At 38.4% G+C, this 17769-nt stretch overlaps 1 protein-coding gene across 5 annotated transcripts in view; it reads left to right on the top strand.

The window, feature by feature from the left end:
* furina (furin (paired basic amino acid cleaving enzyme) a) overlaps positions 1-17769 on the top strand; it is an 80354-nt gene that overhangs the window by 30910 nt on the left and 31675 nt on the right. For all 5 annotated transcript variants that reach the window (XM_053323458.1, XM_053323492.1, XM_053323467.1 and 2 more), the window contains exons 3-6: positions 8266-8364; positions 13829-13924; positions 16803-16931; positions 17179-17255. In XM_053323458.1, the coding sequence (XP_053179433.1) occupies positions 8266-8364; positions 13829-13924; positions 16803-16931; positions 17179-17255 (401 nt within the window). The remainder of the gene's footprint in view (positions 1-8265; positions 8365-13828; positions 13925-16802; positions 16932-17178; positions 17256-17769) is intronic.

Genomic DNA, 17769 nt, shown 5'->3' with positions numbered 1-17769 from the left:
GAATTGGCTTCAGTAGAAATTTAAGTATGCTGTAACTGGGTTATGTTTGTTGCTGAATATAGATTGTTAATTTTCTGAAAGTTGAATGATGCAAAACGTGGGTGATAATGAACTCAGGATGCTATGGAAACAAACTTTGGCCAGTTTTACATTGGAATAAGAAAAAAAACCCAAATGTAAATGAACCCAAGAATATAAAATGTATCTCCAGTTATGAAGAGTATATTTCCCTTTATACTATATGTTGGTCAGTTTTACTGTACTGTTTAATACAGATTCAAAGCTCAGATTAAATTTAATATTCCCTCATGGTGTCAAAAGCAATCATACAGTTTGCACTCGGTGTGATGGAACAGCCTCCCTCGTGATAAAACGTGCTCCCTCCCCATCCTTTTCCAATTTCCTCCATCTCAGTTTAGCTGTTTCTCCTTGCCAGACACCCACCTCCTCCCCCCCAAACACACACTGGCACGCACGCACACACTGTTTCTAACTGGGTAACTAGCGATGGATGCAGTTGAATTCCTCTGCTAATGAGGATGAGCTCATCAGGACATCTGCATCAGAGTAGAGGACGTGTTTGGGGAGATCATCTCTTAACTTCATATGAGTCTAATGGGGCGACCTTTGATTTCCAGCAGACTGATCATGAAAAGTTGTTAGTTTTTTCCGGCTCTGACAGATTTACCAGACAAGTGTGATTAGAGATTAATCATGATGGAAGTTCTGTGACACTGAAACAGACAGGTTGGATCTGGTTCTCTTGATTTTACACTCCTTTATGTTGTCTTTGAAAGCCCATATATGTGGAGTTCAGTCTCTCTCTCTCTCTCTCTCTCTCTCTCTCTCTCTCCCTAATTTCATTACAAACCCACTTAATTGCTCTTAATCCACATTTTAGTAATTTAAATAAAGTAAAGTAAAGTGCATAAATATTATTATAGATATGGTCAAGTTTCTTTATTTTATTATTGGCTTGTTTTGGTTGGGTTATTAAATTTTAACAGCAACAGTTTTATTAAACTGTACATTTCTTTATTCATTTTCCAGTTCAGCCAGAAGAATAACCGTTATCAGTGACACACAGTAGGTTTATTTATTGTTACGGCTCGTCTACACAGGAGGTGTCTCAGCGCTTTTTAATTTACACTTATTTGTTGGAATAATTTAATATATTTTATTATATTATATTTTTAATATATTTCTATCAGTGCTGTCTACACAAGCTGTGTAGTTGGCTGGTTTCATTTGTGCTATAGAGAGGCGTGACAAGGGGTCTGTCTGTATTTAACTACCTGAGAATGGAGTGAAATACTTTGAACCTTGAATTAGCCCTCCTACATATTGGTTTTCTTCTGTTTTATGCCTGTAACTAATAGTGATAATGTGTTGGGATTTCAGGTTAACTGCTGCTAAAACAAAGGTGACTTACACATAATACTTTGCCTGAACAAATCCAGTGTAGACAGATTGGAGTGTAGTCGGAGGACTGAAGTTGCTGCTGCTGCTCTGTTCTCACGTCTCCACCTGTCTCGACAATGTGTCAGTGTTTGACACATTGTCACAGAAGTTTTGCACAGGTTTTACATTTTGACATTTCTAAATGAATTATTTGTCCTGTTTGAGCAGATATTTTGCCCCATCATTAATTGTTCAAAGGTTTAATACATCAACTCCCCTTTAAAGACCCCACAAATTTGATCATCTGTCATTCTCTGAACTGGTTCTACCTGTTATTAGGTTAATGCTGAGGCACTACGGCGGCGTGGGAGGTGATTACAGAAGAATGAATTAAACAGAATATTAAAAATTGATTAATATAAAATGGTACTTGAAGATGAATGAATATATGCTATAATCAGAAATAAAAAAATAAAGCAATACACAGAGGAAGGTAAGCCACGTACAAACACGGATAAACTATATTTTAGAAAGTGAGTCATACCTTGCACTTGACTTTACCTTTCCTGTTACTAGTGAAGACTGTTTGTCTGTTGTACATCAAAACCGTCTGTGGCTGACTTTCGAGACTTAGAAGGCACTTGAGAAAAAGCTCCCATCCCAAGTTGTGTGCTCAGCCTACTTGATTTTGTTTTTTTTTTTTTTGGAAAGTGTCTTTTGCAGAAAAACGATGAATATCACAGCCAGCAGACTAATTCTTTAAAAGCCTCATCAGTGACACCCTAAATACCCTTTTACAAAGTCACCTGTCTTGCTTTAACTTCTTCCCTCTATACTGAATGAACCAAGAGCTTCTAAATTGATGGTCTTTTTTTCTTTCTAATAGCTCTGTCCGGAAGACATATATAAACAAAACACTGGCTCCCAGGAAAGATTCACATCCATTAGCTTGCAAGCGAATTACAATGTGATCATGACTGTTTGTTACTTTGTGTTGAAACAGTTACTGAAATTGCTCTTTGTGATTGTGACCCAAGCAGTGCAACATCTGATGAGAAGTATAAGATACCAGAATTTTACCTCGGACACACTGGAGGAGATTAAGGCCAGTAAACTGATATTATTTGGAAATGCTGAAGAGTGAACTGATCACAGTTGCCTCTTGTCTAAAGAAGCACGTCTCTGCCCTGAGAGGGTATTCTCAAAAACACTTCTCAGACTGAGGTCAGAACGACTCGGTCAGATCGACTCGGTCAGAATCCTTTCACTGCAGCACCTGCTGATTGTAGCTATGTTCAAGATGGGCCAATTCTTTGAGATGACTTTTGACTCCACCCTGGGGCTAAAGTTCACATCTCAGTCAGTCAGCCAGCTCTGACCTAGCAGGGGAGTGAGAATATTCACCCATGGGCCAGAGGGTTATGGCTATTCTTTGCTTTTACCACCCTTTTTCTTTTGTCCAAAAATCCATTCAAAAGCAGTGATTAAAATGTGGGACTAATGGGTTTATCAGGTCAGTGGCCATGTTGTCTTTCTTACAGAGGGAAACAACAGAGCACTGAGCCATAGCGTGTCTTCTTCTCAAATCTATTGACTTTTCTATAATAGATAATGATAGTCTGTACAAACCCAGTACAGCTGGGGCTTGTTTGGTGTTATAAAGCCAGTGTAGCCGTGTTTGTCTGCTGTTGGTTGCTGACTGTATCTGACTTTGCCCTCACAGCACCATAAAGATCTCGCTGTGAAGAGTTAGTCATCTGAGGACAGCTCTCATCGACCCGTGAGCTAACAGCCCTGCAGCAGTTCTGCCATGACACTGTAAACTTTTTACACACCAGTCGACTCCATAAAGTTGAGGTGTGCTGCAGTGGTCCAGTCACTATATCCCCTGTTTGCCAATGCAGAGGACACCCAAGGAGGATGGAGCATACAATAAGCTCATAGTTTACTTATATGTATTTGTTGTTAGAAATAAGCATCTTCTACATTATGATCTCAGAAGTTGGCAAGAATAATTATTGTTGACTGCATCAGTGTATTTTATATTTGCCTTAGTCTTGGTACAACATGACATTTTTACTGTGTAATTACTAGTTAATAAGTAGTAAACATGTCATTGGATTGTCTAGAGTTGCATCACATCATAGTGCAATGTTTGTCTACATTAAAGCTGTGCTTGTCTAGCAAACAAGTAAACATTATGTTTCCCAGAAATTATTCAGGCTCCCTTTCATCGGCAACTAACAAGATTTTAATACTGCTAAGTTTTGTATCGTGGCACTCAAACACACCGAAAACAAATACCCCATCATCTCAAAAGCATTACTATTTAGTGTTGTCAGGTATCTACAGGTGTCATAACAGCCAACATAATGACAGAAATTTTAGATTTTTTGAGTCTGTATTCATAAGAAATTGTAGGTCTGTGACAAGCAGACAGAAAATGTTTGTTTGTTTGTTTTTTTAAGTGAGAAATGATTAAGGACAGGTGCGAGAAGGAGAAGTGGAAGTGAAGGGTTTTCACTGGAAGATAAAGTTCCTCTGGCTTTCCGACTCAACATTAGACCTGAGAGGGAGATAATGATAGGGAAAATATTGGCACTGGGTGACTGATAGCAGACTTTCAGAAGATGGAGAGTTAACCATCAGCAAACAGCAGAGTGCATGGCACAGGGTAATCCGATGTATGCAGACAAATGGATTTTCTGTGCAGATCAACAAGATGGGGAAAGAGTTAAGACTAAAGTCAAATATCAGCTGGAGAACAAAAACTGGGGAATCAGTCATTTCAAAAAGCCAAGAAATAGAAATACATAAAAGATGCAGTCAATGTTTAGAAAGTAAGAGAAACCCCTAGTTGTGTGCACTATAACTCACAGTCACAAACACTGAACCAACACGCAGCTCAGTTTTGGGCTTTGTATATTATTTGTGTTTGAAGTGAGGCCCTCTGGATGAAGGATGGTCATTGTAATCACAGTGTCACCTTCTGGCCTTCTGTACCTGCTGAAGTCATTGAGGTATTTCTCAGCTGTCCTCCTCACTCAAATACCCCATATTTCACCATCATGTTTAATCCATTTGTTTTTGTCAACACCATTAGATGAAGAAATCTAGCTTTCTGTGAACAATCGAGGTAAACAGTCAACTGTGCCAGGAATCATAATCTGTATTTATAAACATGGCAGAGGAATGTGGCCAGTAGCTTATGTTGACACTGTGTTGATAAATAAGGTTGCATGGGTTTCCCTTATAAGCCCTCACTAACTAAACAATTCACACCTGCATGCTCTAGATGAATTTGTGTAATAGATACATTTTTGCATGCTAACCACCATTAGCCCAAATCAGAATTGAAGAGATCAGATCAGATTAGATAGATAGTCCGAAGCCAGTATGCCCATGATTGTCTGTGGTCAGCTTTAAAATACCTATTGAGTTTGTTGTGACTATGTACGTTTGGTAAAATGGTGTTGTTCCAGACAATTAAAAAAAAACATTATTCTTATTCGTATTATATTTAAAGTTTTTGTCTTGTTGTAAATTTGGGCAAGGTATGTCTTGTCTTCAATCACATATGAGTAAAATAATCAGATGTGGGCTTCTCTGCCTTCAGTATGAACGTAGCCTACAGTAAGTGTAGTTTGGCAGAAAGGCAGACCAGCTGTGCAAACTCATTTTCAGGTGTGCGGGGGCAGCGTGGTTTTTAAAAGAAACTGCTGGTCATGTCCAGCTGCCACTGTGGCAGGCTGCGCCCCTGTCCTACCCGTTCACCGCTGCGAGTAATTAGACTCCAGCCTCATTATATAAACAAGTAGCTGGACTATTTTAGGAGAGTGTATGGCTTGTGCTTGCACACGTCTCATTTTCTCAATTTATCTTGACTCGCTGATGTACAAACAAAATATGATAATGACCTACATCCTGATGCCTCCCAAATCAACACAGTTAAATTTTAAAATGGGAAGGAAATATGTCAAGATTGATTAATCTGCAGCTTAGTCTCCTCTTCAAGTGGAATTTCGAAAATCCGCAGGCTTTATTCTTGTCATTCACAGTTCCATATAGAAAACTGTTTCATATCACTTTATTGCAGCCCCAAAGTGTGTCTCCAGACATTGTTTGGCTCTTTGTAAAACATAATTGTGTCAACAGTCACTGGAGATGAGACACCAGACCTTCTGATAAGTGTTTTCCCACAAGGTAAATTTGGCAGGCGTAGAGGGAGCAAACATGCAAACAAACCAGCAGACAGTAATTTTCCACTGTCTGTTACCATGCATTTTAATGAGGTTGATGGATTAATGCCTCACTCCAGTAATAGGCCACTCTTAGAGCACCAGTTAAGCTTGTTCTGCTCTATCAGTGCTTAGCTTATCGCATCAGTAATGGTCACTCGCAACTCCTGAACCGTCTGTTTTTCCACATTTTTCCCATCTCAATGTATTTGTGGTAAATGGCTTTATTTTCCAGTGGAAAGCTGTTAAACCCCACAGAAACAATGTGGTCTCTGGATTAAATGGTCAAAAACATAAGCTCCTAAGTGTAGTTGCTGATTGCCAGATGATAATTGAGCTGCAGGGTAAACATTTAGCGCCACTAGCATGGACTGACTCCTGTTAAGTGTGGTGAGAATATGTGTGGGTGAATATTTTTGTAACAGCTGAACAGTTTTAATGTGATGTGTGGTGACCTCTGTGCCCCTGTGTATATGTATATGTAATGCAGGTGTACAAGTGTTTGTCTTGGAACAACTCTTTGTCCATTGTTCTGTTTGGGCCTGTGCCTGTGGGGCCACTGTGGAAGTGTTCAGGCAAAGTTTCCTACCTGTTCTAACATCTAAGGAAGTTAGTTTCATGAAGAAGACAGAGATGAGATGACACATACATTTTAGGTATTGATCATAAACCTTTTTGAAGACATCATAAGAAGTTATCCTTTTGAAGCACTTTATTGGTATAAATCATTGATATGTGATGATCAAAGCATTCCAACAGTTATTTTGTGATATTAATATTACACCCACATTTCCTCATAAGATATTGATTTCCTACAATTCCCAGGATTACTTTTGACAACCTCCAGATGTTTGTGAAATTGCCACACTTATCAGACGTCTGTACTTTTAGACGAAGAAAGCAATTAGCAGTAGTAAAAAGAGAAAGTGGTTTTCTAGTTGATAGATAGTAAAAGTGGCACAGTTGAATAAAAACTCAGCATGTGTTTTGGCTGTGTAACAATCTGCTGACGCTACTGCTGTTGGACATATTGAGGTCTGTGTCTTTTACAATCAATTGCACAATTTCTTACAGAATGGAGAGTTTTAGAAAAGTTTCTTCTCTTTGATCCAGATGTGCCAACACCAGAACTTGCATGTTTTTCATTATTTTTTAAAACTGCATTGCACTGTGCTGTGAATCCTTGAATGGCATTATTTTGCCTCTTATAATGTCACGGTTGATGGAAAATACCTTGCAACAACAAAATGTTCCCAGAAATGCAGAATGCGCCACTAGAAATCACGATACAGTAAGTGTGGCCATTGTCTGAACGGTGCATTGACCATCAACACATTGTTTCAAGAATGTTTTTTTTTTAATTTGGTGTTGATGTTATTCAGAGTTGCTTAATGGGTCCTGCCTTACTCCGCCCATGTCTTTGATCAGTGTCCCACCTCCCAGGCTCTTATCTTGGCTAACACAATGGAGCCACTACCTGCTCTTATTCTCTTCCTCTTCAGTAAAGGGACCGTCGGCTCAGCTAATGCCTTTGGATGTCAGCATTTTATCCCCTATTATATTGGTCTTACTCTTTAATGGTTTTACAAACACAGACTCTTACACACAGACACACACACACACAGGCTTGTGGTCGTCATTGTGATTGTGTTTCCACCTCTAAGCTGAATATCACTGTTAAGTGTGTCTTCCCTCTCGGTTATTTCCTCCCTATTGTCCACTGGCTTTGTGTGCAGGGGCTTTTTGTGTCAGCTTGGCTGGAATTGGCCTGTTTACTGTGATTAAATGGGAGCCGAGGAGTTTGGGGACTGAATCGTGCCTCTTTTGGAGCGAAGGAATGTTGCAGCACACACTGCAGTACCTCAGCTCCACATCAACCTTTGCTGGGACAAAAAGCATCCCAGTCTGTTAACAAAATCTGTTTTTTTGTTGACATAATGTATATAGCATGTGCATCTATGTTTATGCTGCTCATAAACATGTTCAACTGTGTACACTTCAAATGTGTGTAGTGATAATTCTGTTTACGACTCTCAATTTAACTGCATTTCCCCATTTTCTCTTTAGTGAAAGCATTAATACTGAGCAGTTAACAGCACCTGAGTGCTTCCATAGGGCTTTGATTGTTTGGCAGCTAAGTGTAGTATTTAACTCTTAATGTAAATGTTCGTTTGGACTTCTTTAACATTGCTGTCTGACTTGATAATGTGCTACTGTATGTTCTTAGTCAAAAACATTTTTTTTTTCAATTAATTTAATGAATCTAAAATGGGAAAAAAAGGATTTACATTTACAGTCAAATAAAAGAGGAGAAAAAACAATTGATCCTCACATTCATGAGACATCGTTTGGTCTTTTTTACTTTTTGATAAATCTTTTTGATAAATATTTCAAATTGTTAATACATTATCAAATTGATATTATGTTAATCAGTGATTCAATCAATCACTGTTTGTACTCAATACTACTCTGGACCATTGTGTAATTGTGACATGAAATGTAGAATTAGCATGATGATTAAAAGCTAATTAAAGCTATTATCATGTGTACAGTCATTGTTAAGATGACAGAGGGAGAATCAAATGGCCACATGTGGTAAATGTAATCATCCTTTTGTTTTTTTTAGGTATTTGGTGATTATTATCACTTCCGGCATCGTACACTGGTGAAGAGATCGCTGTCAGATCACAGGGGGACACAAGTCCGTCTACAAAGAGATCCCAAGGTAAGAATGGATGTGGATGAGGTTTATTACGTCAACTTTCCACTTCACACTAGTGTAAATTGCAAACTGGACCCCGGCTGGCGTCCAAACTACTGGAAGTCGTGCTGGAAGTCCCGCAAAATTGAATTTTCAAAGAGCGTAGACAGACTTTTCCCCATCAGCAGATGAATGTGAAAACAGTCTTCTAGTGTCAAACTCTGCGCAGACATCATTCTGCATAGTGAAGCTCAAACATTTAACCGTAGGAACAAGAAGAAAAACATATTTTTGAGTGTAGCTTTGATAACATTTAAAAATACATTTCTGCTCTAAAAAACAAGACACCGCAGTAAAAGCATGACTTAAAATAAAGGAACAATCTAAAGGAATAATCAGCCTCTGGAGATTTAATTTTAACAGAAGCAAATAAAAAGAACACTATAATGATTTTGGGTCGGCCTATGTTAAAATGAGTAAAGCAACAGTAAGGATGCCGTATGTTTTTAAAGTCAAACATACAGAGAACAAATAGCCTGCATCACAGCTTTAGCTTTGTTGTGTATTGTAATATTTTGGGTTGTTTTGTGTAACATCACGTCATTCTACATAATGTCAGTCTACTGTTGTTTTTGAGAGGAGGGTTATGACTGGATTCTCTTTACCCTCAGCATAAATCAATGTAGTTTTCACTTGATGGAAGCACTTCAGAGCTTTGTTGTAGCTGTTGTATGTCCCTGAAAGCTCTCTGAAGCTCACCGTCACTGTGACAACTATTAATTGGAACTGCTGGCTGATATTTAATTGTTTGTGCTTCTTCATGGTTCACTTGCTGACGAAGCTGTGCGTCAGGACTACATTTAGGTGTTTTAATAGAGTGCAGATCAGGCACTTCTGACACCTGGCATACCCAGAGTGCAGTCTGCTACAATGACCAATGAATTGCAAATGACTCAAGCTTTTTATATAGCTATAGCCAGTACTGATCAATTAGGAATGCATTGATTTGATTGACTCCAATACTTATCTAACAGATCAGTTCTGGCATCTTAAGTCTGTTGTTGAGTCTTCATATCTGGGTTTTTGTCTCCTCCCTGATCTGAGTTCCTTCTTGTGTTATTTTTTCTTTCTCTAATGATGAAGCTCAACCACCACCACTTGTGAAGTGTGAGAAAATGTTTCACACTATTTTCTCACAAGACTTCTCTTCTTCTTCCTGCCTTTGTAATCTCAGGAAATCATATTTACATGTTTACATTTATAATCACCCGATTATTTGAGCCTGCCTCAGTTAAATAAATAAATAAATGGATCATTTTCTAAAGATGATCAAAGCAATTGAGATAAATCTGCACATAAATCTGTAAGAGTGCAACTGCAAAAGCGATGATATACCGCCTTTAAAAAAAAGTGAATGCAACCCGCCTAAAGGTGTCACTGGCTACTGGTCATATTTCCATGCTGTGTGGCCACATAGCACAGGTGCACACTGGGAATAGAAGAGTTTCTGCTGTCTTTGTCAACGTCCGTGTTAGAACTAGACCACCTCCCTCTTTGGGATTTCCTTCAGCACTGCGGCTCCATTTCCTGTTGTTGAATTCTTTTTTTCCCACAGCACCTCAGAGAAAGTGGAGCGTTGCAGTTTCAGGTCCCCCTGTCTGCTCAGGAACGGTCAAATCAGCTCCTCAGTAACTACAGGAATATACAAGATTTAGTGTTGTTTTATTTCATTATTTATTTTTAAATGAAGGCAGTGTTGTAATGCTGCAATAGCCTGCAATGTTTGCTACTCTGTTTGGTTTTTCTGTATGGACTGTGTGGTTTTAACATCGATACATTTCTGTAAGCGTGCTGCAATTAAACCAGCCGATCGTTGCAAATTCTATTCACATTTGCATCAAGCCCACAGTTTTATTTTCATTTTTCTTTAAAGGGAAAAAAATTGCAACAATATTTCTAATAGGAGGGATTTTAAATCCTAGAGAGACCGTCCCCTCAGCTTTTAAACTGGTCGAGATGAAGCCCGAACAAAAGGCACAGCAAGAGTGTCTAATTACTGACAAAAGCACCTGGACCTTTGCCAGATCTCATATACCGGCTAACAGAGCCCTGTTAATAGGGTCTATTGAAGACTTACAGCTCAGGCCTATCTGCTTCCTCCTGTTTTATTTTTTGTTGTTTTTGGAAGTCAAACTTTGCATCAGTTTTTTCTAAGTTTTGAAAATGTGAGAAAGAACAGGACAGACAAAGCAGAACAAGGAGAACTTAACCACTCAATAATTTGTTTGACTGTGTTATCACCACTTGCATTACTGTGACAGGAATGGTAGCAGCTGTAACATGATAAAGCTTTCACATAAATATAAATGACAAAGCTAAAGAGCTGTACTATAACTGCTATTACTGTGTTCCCTTATGGCAATGATACTTTAGCTGAGACTTGTATTCAGCCTCAGAGGGAATATACTGTTTGTATAATAAAGAAGGACAAAGTAGGCGGGTGGGGAATCTATTTGTTGACAGATAGGGCTCCCCACCTAAACCGTGCAGTCTCTTTGTGAACATTAGCTCTGCATTGGATTGGTCTGGATGTGTGAGATAGACACTGTTTTCCATTTTCAAAGCCCATTTATAATGAAAACGCTGTTTGTCAACTTCTGGGCTCTGTGTTCTGTCGCAGACTATTAAAGAATTTCGAAAGACACTTCACATAAAAATTGAAAAGTAGAAAATGGAAATGTTTGAAGTTCCACTCCTGCCAGCAGTAGGAAATCTATTCGATGTGAATTATGAGTTTGGTGCTAAAAAATATAACCTGTATTGTTCCCTTTGTTGAGATGGAAGAAAACATTTAATTGGAAAGACTTTGATCTCAATTGTTGTGTAATATTCTTCAATGCACCATAGTTAATTTCACTGCATACTCTTTGCTAAGGAATATAAGAGTACTATCAGGGCCATATTGTGTATTCCTAAATATACTTTTACTCTCTCATACATGGCTTAAAGAAATATTTGAGCTCTTATTCATGGGGAAAATGCATGAAACTATGTGAAAAATGTTTAATATTTTGTAATGTGGTCTCTATTATTAGTATGGTTGATGATTAATTTCAATTGTTCATGTATTGTTTTCCACACATTAAATAGCAGAAGTACAGAAGTAAAGCTAAATCCGAGTGTACAGGAAGTTTACGGCATAAGCATCCTCATTTGTCTGAGTAGTTTATGGAAACACCCCATCTAATTATCTAACCTATCATTTCCTCACATCCAGGTCTGGAGCATTTCTCCTTCTAATGCAGTACATACAGTACACAAGTAGAAAATTCACAACTTTGTAGGGTCATGATTGATATTTCAAAAAAACTGTATGACATAATGATGACTGGCCTGAAAATTTACTGGAAATAACTGGTGTCACTGAACAGTAATAGCCATAATATGTAACTTCCTGTGAAGAAGAATAAACAAAGACTTTCTCAGAAGATTTTGTTTTCATAGAAGACCTGAACCACGTAAGTAAGTAACAAGAATGGTTACATGTTTGACTCAAAAGCTGACAAGGAAACAGAAGAGGGGAAGTCACACACTGCTTTATGACGTATGAGAAAAATGCTTTTATCTGATGGAAAATCACATGGACTGATGTAACGAGGTTGAATTTGGGTCCTGCATACAACCGAGTCTTTGTCACTATGACTGTAGAGAGCCATTTCAGTCGATGCTTCCTTTTCTTTAAACAGAAAGCCAATATTAAAAGCCTGACTGAGAGAAGTGCATCAACATGTGCCTTTCTAAACCATCCCGTCGATCCTCCACACTGTGCTAAATTAATTCGGTGTATTAATAATGTCAAGGAGGCCTAGGTTTGTGAGATCCTCGTAAAAGTCTGATGTGGATCAAGATGCATGTTATTGATTCAGTGAAGTTTGAGCAGCTGATATGGTGAGATTCATTTTAGATTTAATAACATTTAGTTTGAGAATTGTAGCCTCATTTCTGCATAGTGCTACTGTAGTTGCAATGCACTTTATTTCAAAGTAGAAACAGTAATGTTGGCATTCCAGTTTCTGCCCGTCGTACATGTGACTCTGAGATGATGCACCACCTTCATTTATCAGCTTGTTGTTTGGATTCAAGAGAATTTACTAGAAAATAATGTAGATAAGACTCAGGCACACATTTATGTAGCAGATAAGATTTCTGTGCTTCCTTTAAAAGCAAAAGAGTACTGGCTGACAACACAAAGAAGTTTGTAGTTTTTTTTTTTTTAAAGACTTATTCTCTTCAGATTTGATTCTGAATGTGAAAGTAAAATGGCTTGAAAATGGTTGACAAGTTTGTTTTATTCATCATTTCCTCCTTAATCACAGCTTACAAGTTATTTCCTCTTACCCAAGCACACCCAGGCACAGAAATTACATGCATATTAGTAGCCAGTTCACCTTTTTACGAAGTCTTTGCAGCTTTAACAGAAGACATGAATCTATCTTTGGCAGTGCCGGGGCCCTTAAATCTACACTATCACTCCCAAAGTTCACATGTTCAGTGTAAAGACGTTTTGTGCGCAAGTTGCCACAGCGTCAACTCACAGCGCTGACCTCATCTCCCCTTTTAAGAATCAGATGAATCCAAGTGGAAATGTCTCCTCCACTTAAACTGATTGAGCTGCTCACCAGCGAAGGGAGTGACACCAGTGTGAAGTGAAATTATTCCATTATAGCGTTACATTATGGTAGTGTTGAATTGGCATCGCTTCAGTGTAGCAGCTAATGTGACCTTCATTACTTCTTCCCTCTTTACTCTTGTGTCTCCAGTGAGCTGCAGAGGCACAGAGAGAGAGAGAGGTGCGCTGTGATTTGGTTGTCCTTCACATCAGGTGCTGCGTCCTTGCGGCAGGCAGTTTCCCTTTTCTTCGTCTCTTTTTACATATTTTTCTGCTCTCGTCTACCCGGGCGTTTTGCAGTACAGCGAGCACAGTTCTGCAGAGGGAGGAAGATGCAGACTTATTTTCACTCTATGCATTCTGCTTCTGTCAACACTTTCAGCAGGAGCCCACACATCACAAAAGCTCACTGCCTGCTGCGGACTGAGTTACTTTTGTGTTGTTAGATTTTTACTGCATTTGTAAGTCGTGTGTGTGTGTATGTGTGTGTGTGTGTGTATGTTCGTGTGCGTAAATGAGTCCATCCCACTTTACACCAATCCAGAAATTTTAATTAGTCTTGGGCTGCTCTGGAATTCACCAGTGAGTCTCATTAGCGAGGAGACCACAACACCACTGTGCCTCTAATCTCACTCTGTCTGCTGTCATCCTGCTGAGAATTGGGATCTCTATTAATTCATTTGACATGGTGACCCTCATGGCCAGCACATAATTATTTATTTTTTTCTTTTTTAATATCAAAATGTGCAGTTGCCTTTGCAGCTGCATTTTGTCACTCACCGTTTTCCCTTTTTTTTTGTATGTGCCCTTTGCATTTAGGTAACTTGGGCAGAGCAACAAGTGGTGAAACAGAGGAAAAAGAGGGACGTCTATGTGGAACCTTTAGATCCCAAATTCAGAGAACAGTGGTACCTGGTGAGTATGAACACTCTGAACAGAAACGTCATCGAATAAGCAGGTACGTGTGTGGGACATAATTCAGTCCTGCACACTGGTTGAGCTTTTTACCCACCTAAAGTCAATAGTGGTAATTAAATTTGGGACTGTGATGTTTCCCTCAAGTCAAAAGACAACTCTTTATGAATCCAATATGTGGGTTATGTGGAAAATGCTGTTGTGTGTCTTGTTTGTTGAACAAGCACGAGTCTGAGTGAGCCCACCTGAAGGATTCTACTTTAACAATAGTGAACATGCACAAAGCGCCTTTGAAATCTGGAGAGAGAGAGTGAGATAGAGAGAGAGAGAGAGAGAGAGAGAGAGAATGCCACTGATCCATTGGCCAGTTAAAAGCAGCAGTAACAACCCCGGAGATTTTTCTGTTCAGCTCCACTATTCCTTCAATTACTGTGAGGGTGCTTAGGCGGGGGAAGATTCATGGTGATGCAAAGCAGACTTGCATCACCAGTTGTTTAAAGTGTCTGTGCTTTAACAGAGGCAGACTCTGTTCCCGGTGTGTTGGTAGTAGTTAGTGGCAGCTTGAAAGGGAAATGTGCAGATAAAAGCTTCTGCCTGGTTGTATCAGTGTGATTATGAGTAACAGATTCTGCCATGCACCCCCAACAATTAATAGAATTGAAGGCAAACGCAGCTTTATTTATAGAGCGCATTTCATACACAATGGCAACTCAATGTGCTTTACATAAAACAAACATTTAATAGCAAGAATTGGAAACAACATAACAATAACATAAAAACATGCAATTTGAGAAATAAAAATAAAACTCAATAATAGTAAAAACATACAACTAACTAACCGCCCCCACTAATAATAAAAAATGAAAGGATATAAAACTGCTGTTGGTTCTTAATTTAATACCACTTTTATTATTTCTTTATGCACAATTTAAAATAATAGATAAATAAATGTCAAATTGATGTATTATCATTTGGCTGAAAACTCTGTGAAAGAATTAGACTGAAGCTACTATATATTTATGAGTATGATTAATGCTGAGGGCCATAAAATATGTAGACATTTCAGTGGAAAACATCCATATAAAGGCAGATTTTTTTTCTTTTCTTTTTCTAAGGCTGTTGGCACCCCATGGGGTTGTAAAGCTCATTAAACACCAAAAGACATGAAAACTAGATCAACACCTTTGCAACTCTCAAAGCCTTTTCATTGATGGGATCAGAACCCAATATAAACATTTTAACGTGGAAACAAGCATGTGTACATGTTAGTTGATCAAATAACCAATCGGCACCTCGGCATGTTAGTTTAGAAGTAATCTGAGGCTGACTGGGATGGATTAGGTCACAAGTTTTAGAGGTATTTCTAACTGGTCGATTATGAGGATGAATCCTCTGGGAATCATAAACATCTGCTCCAAATTTAATGGCAACCCATCCAATTGATGATGACATTTCTTTATTCCACATTGATTTTACAAGCCTCAAGTTTGTCTCTGCATCTCAGTTATTCCCAATAAACAAACTAATGCTGAGTGTGTGCTGTGTTTTAGTTGTAACACACAATAACAAAATATGTTATATAAAATATATATATAGTTAACAAGCTCTCATTACAAGTAAATAATAGTTTGAATTCTGACTTTGATTAATGTATTGTAAAAAGCTGTTTAAAGATTGTGGACAGGTCATATACTGTCCAAATAATATATGATTATTGAAATATGTTCTTTGTATTTTAAATAGGAAATAATTGTAGTAAAATATATATATATATATATATATATATATATATCCTAAAGTGTCAAAGTTGTCAGGTTGCTGGAGTGTGCTGCTGTTGTTGTTCTTACCCAGCCTTTCTCTCTCCTGACAGTAAATAAGTCTGTGCCTCATTAAAATTAAACTTGGCTGGCCAGAGGAGAGTGTGAGTGGGTGTGTTGGCAGGGTGTCTTTGATGGACAGATGCTAATGGTCAGCATCTGCTCTGAGTGACAATTAATATTTGATAGTCTTTTGATATTTATCTAAATGATGAGACAGATTTTTTTCTCACTGATAAATCATGGACAAGATCTCAAGCTGTACGTATGCTCACATACTCAAGATGAAGTCTGTGCAGAGAGCATGCTGACATTAAGGATGATGGAAAAAGACTTACTAGATGAGAAGTTATTCAAATTTAAACCCTTTACTATGATTTATAATTCACTCGCCATGTCAGCTGCAAAAGGCCTCTCTCAATCTGAATCAGCATTGCAGATCACAACTTTCAGCTTTAAGTGATTTCCTTCTTGATGATTTAAGTATCAATGATGTCACAAGGAAACATCCTAATCCTATCTAATGGACTACACCTACTTGAATGCAGTGGACGGTGCATCAGACACATTACATGTAACCAACAGTACACTTGAGCTAAAAAAAAAAGACGAGCTTTGAACTAGATGAAAGCCAGACATGGCTTTTGACCAAAGGTCAAGTTGAATGTCAAAAGCCTATCAAAAAGCATACAAAATGATTACTGTGTACCATCATCCAGTTCAGTGCTGCTTCGCCATGCTGGGTATTAATAATGGATGCATGTATGGCACCCAGAATACACTAGAGAATAGAAATATTCTTTGCTGCCTCACAATATTGCCTACTTATCATCCGGGAACTTTAGCTTTTCACAAAGGAAGAAGAAATTCAATAAGCAGCATCCTTTTTCTGGATTCTTCAGGCTTCATCAAAATGTTCATCAAAAACTGATTGACATTAAAAAAAAAAAAAAAAAAAGCCAAGCCATTCCAGATTTAGTTAAAAGCACATTCTTGTCAGGCCTCAGGTGTCTTTCACATAATTAGATTCCATCTGAGCTATTTGCTTTCTCCATCCACAGTACAACAGCAACCACCATGACTTGAATGCCAAATCTGCTTGGCAGTTGGGCTACACAGGTAAAGGGGTGGTGGTGTCCATCCTGGATGATGGAATAGAGAAGAACCATCCTGACCTGATGCAGAACTACGTGAGTGTGACTTTTAAATGACTACAAACATGGAGAAACTATCAGAAGCAGAACATGATAGAGTTAATAAATGGGGCATATTTTGAATTAAGTTCACTGTGCTGAAATTGAGTAATTTTAGGAATGATTCCTGTGTACAGATTTTAAGGTTTTTAACATTTGCAGATTTTTAAAATAAATGCACCAAGTTGATTTGGCTTTTCTAAAATCGGCATCTGACTGTAACAGCTTATTTGTCTTTTCTTAGGACCCGGATGCCAGCTACGATGTGAATGATGGCGACCCAGATCCTCAGCCCAGATATACACAGCTTAACGACAACAGGTAGAAATCTACTGATCATTGATTTTAACTCCTCTCTTTGTGTCATAAAGCCACCCACCTGTGTTTCTCTAAATGCAGACTGTGTGGGGAAAATGTCAGGATAAAATTGCACTTGCTCATTAGTTCGTCCCATTCACTGTGTGACAGGTGACAGTTGACCCATAGCTGTAAATATGGGCCATAGCTGTTTCTCACCCACTGTTGAGGCAAAGGGCACCATTTATAAGAACATTTCCAATTCATCTAAGAGATTATCATTTTCTGCAATTTAATGGTTTTAACTTTACCAAAAAGGGGCAATTACAACATAATGTGAATCCTGCCCTCGTCACCATGTTTATGGAGTTGTTTTGGCCTCTTACAGGCACCACCAGAGTATGGAGTATGCCAGTGGCCTCTGCAGATGGTATTAGGAGTTGTTTACCACAACAGCAGTGTCTTGTAGAAAATGTATTAAATTAAGTTCAGCAGCATTAATGAAACAGAGCAAATCTCTTGGCTCTGGAGGGTTCGT

The sequence above is a fragment of the Scomber japonicus genome, chromosome 1, assembly GCF_027409825.1.
Source record: "Scomber japonicus isolate fScoJap1 chromosome 1, fScoJap1.pri, whole genome shotgun sequence".
Lineage (NCBI taxonomy): Eukaryota > Metazoa > Chordata > Actinopteri > Scombriformes > Scombridae > Scomber > Scomber japonicus.
The sequence above is the reverse complement of the archived record's forward strand: the minus strand, read 5'-3'. Positions and strand labels throughout refer to the sequence as shown.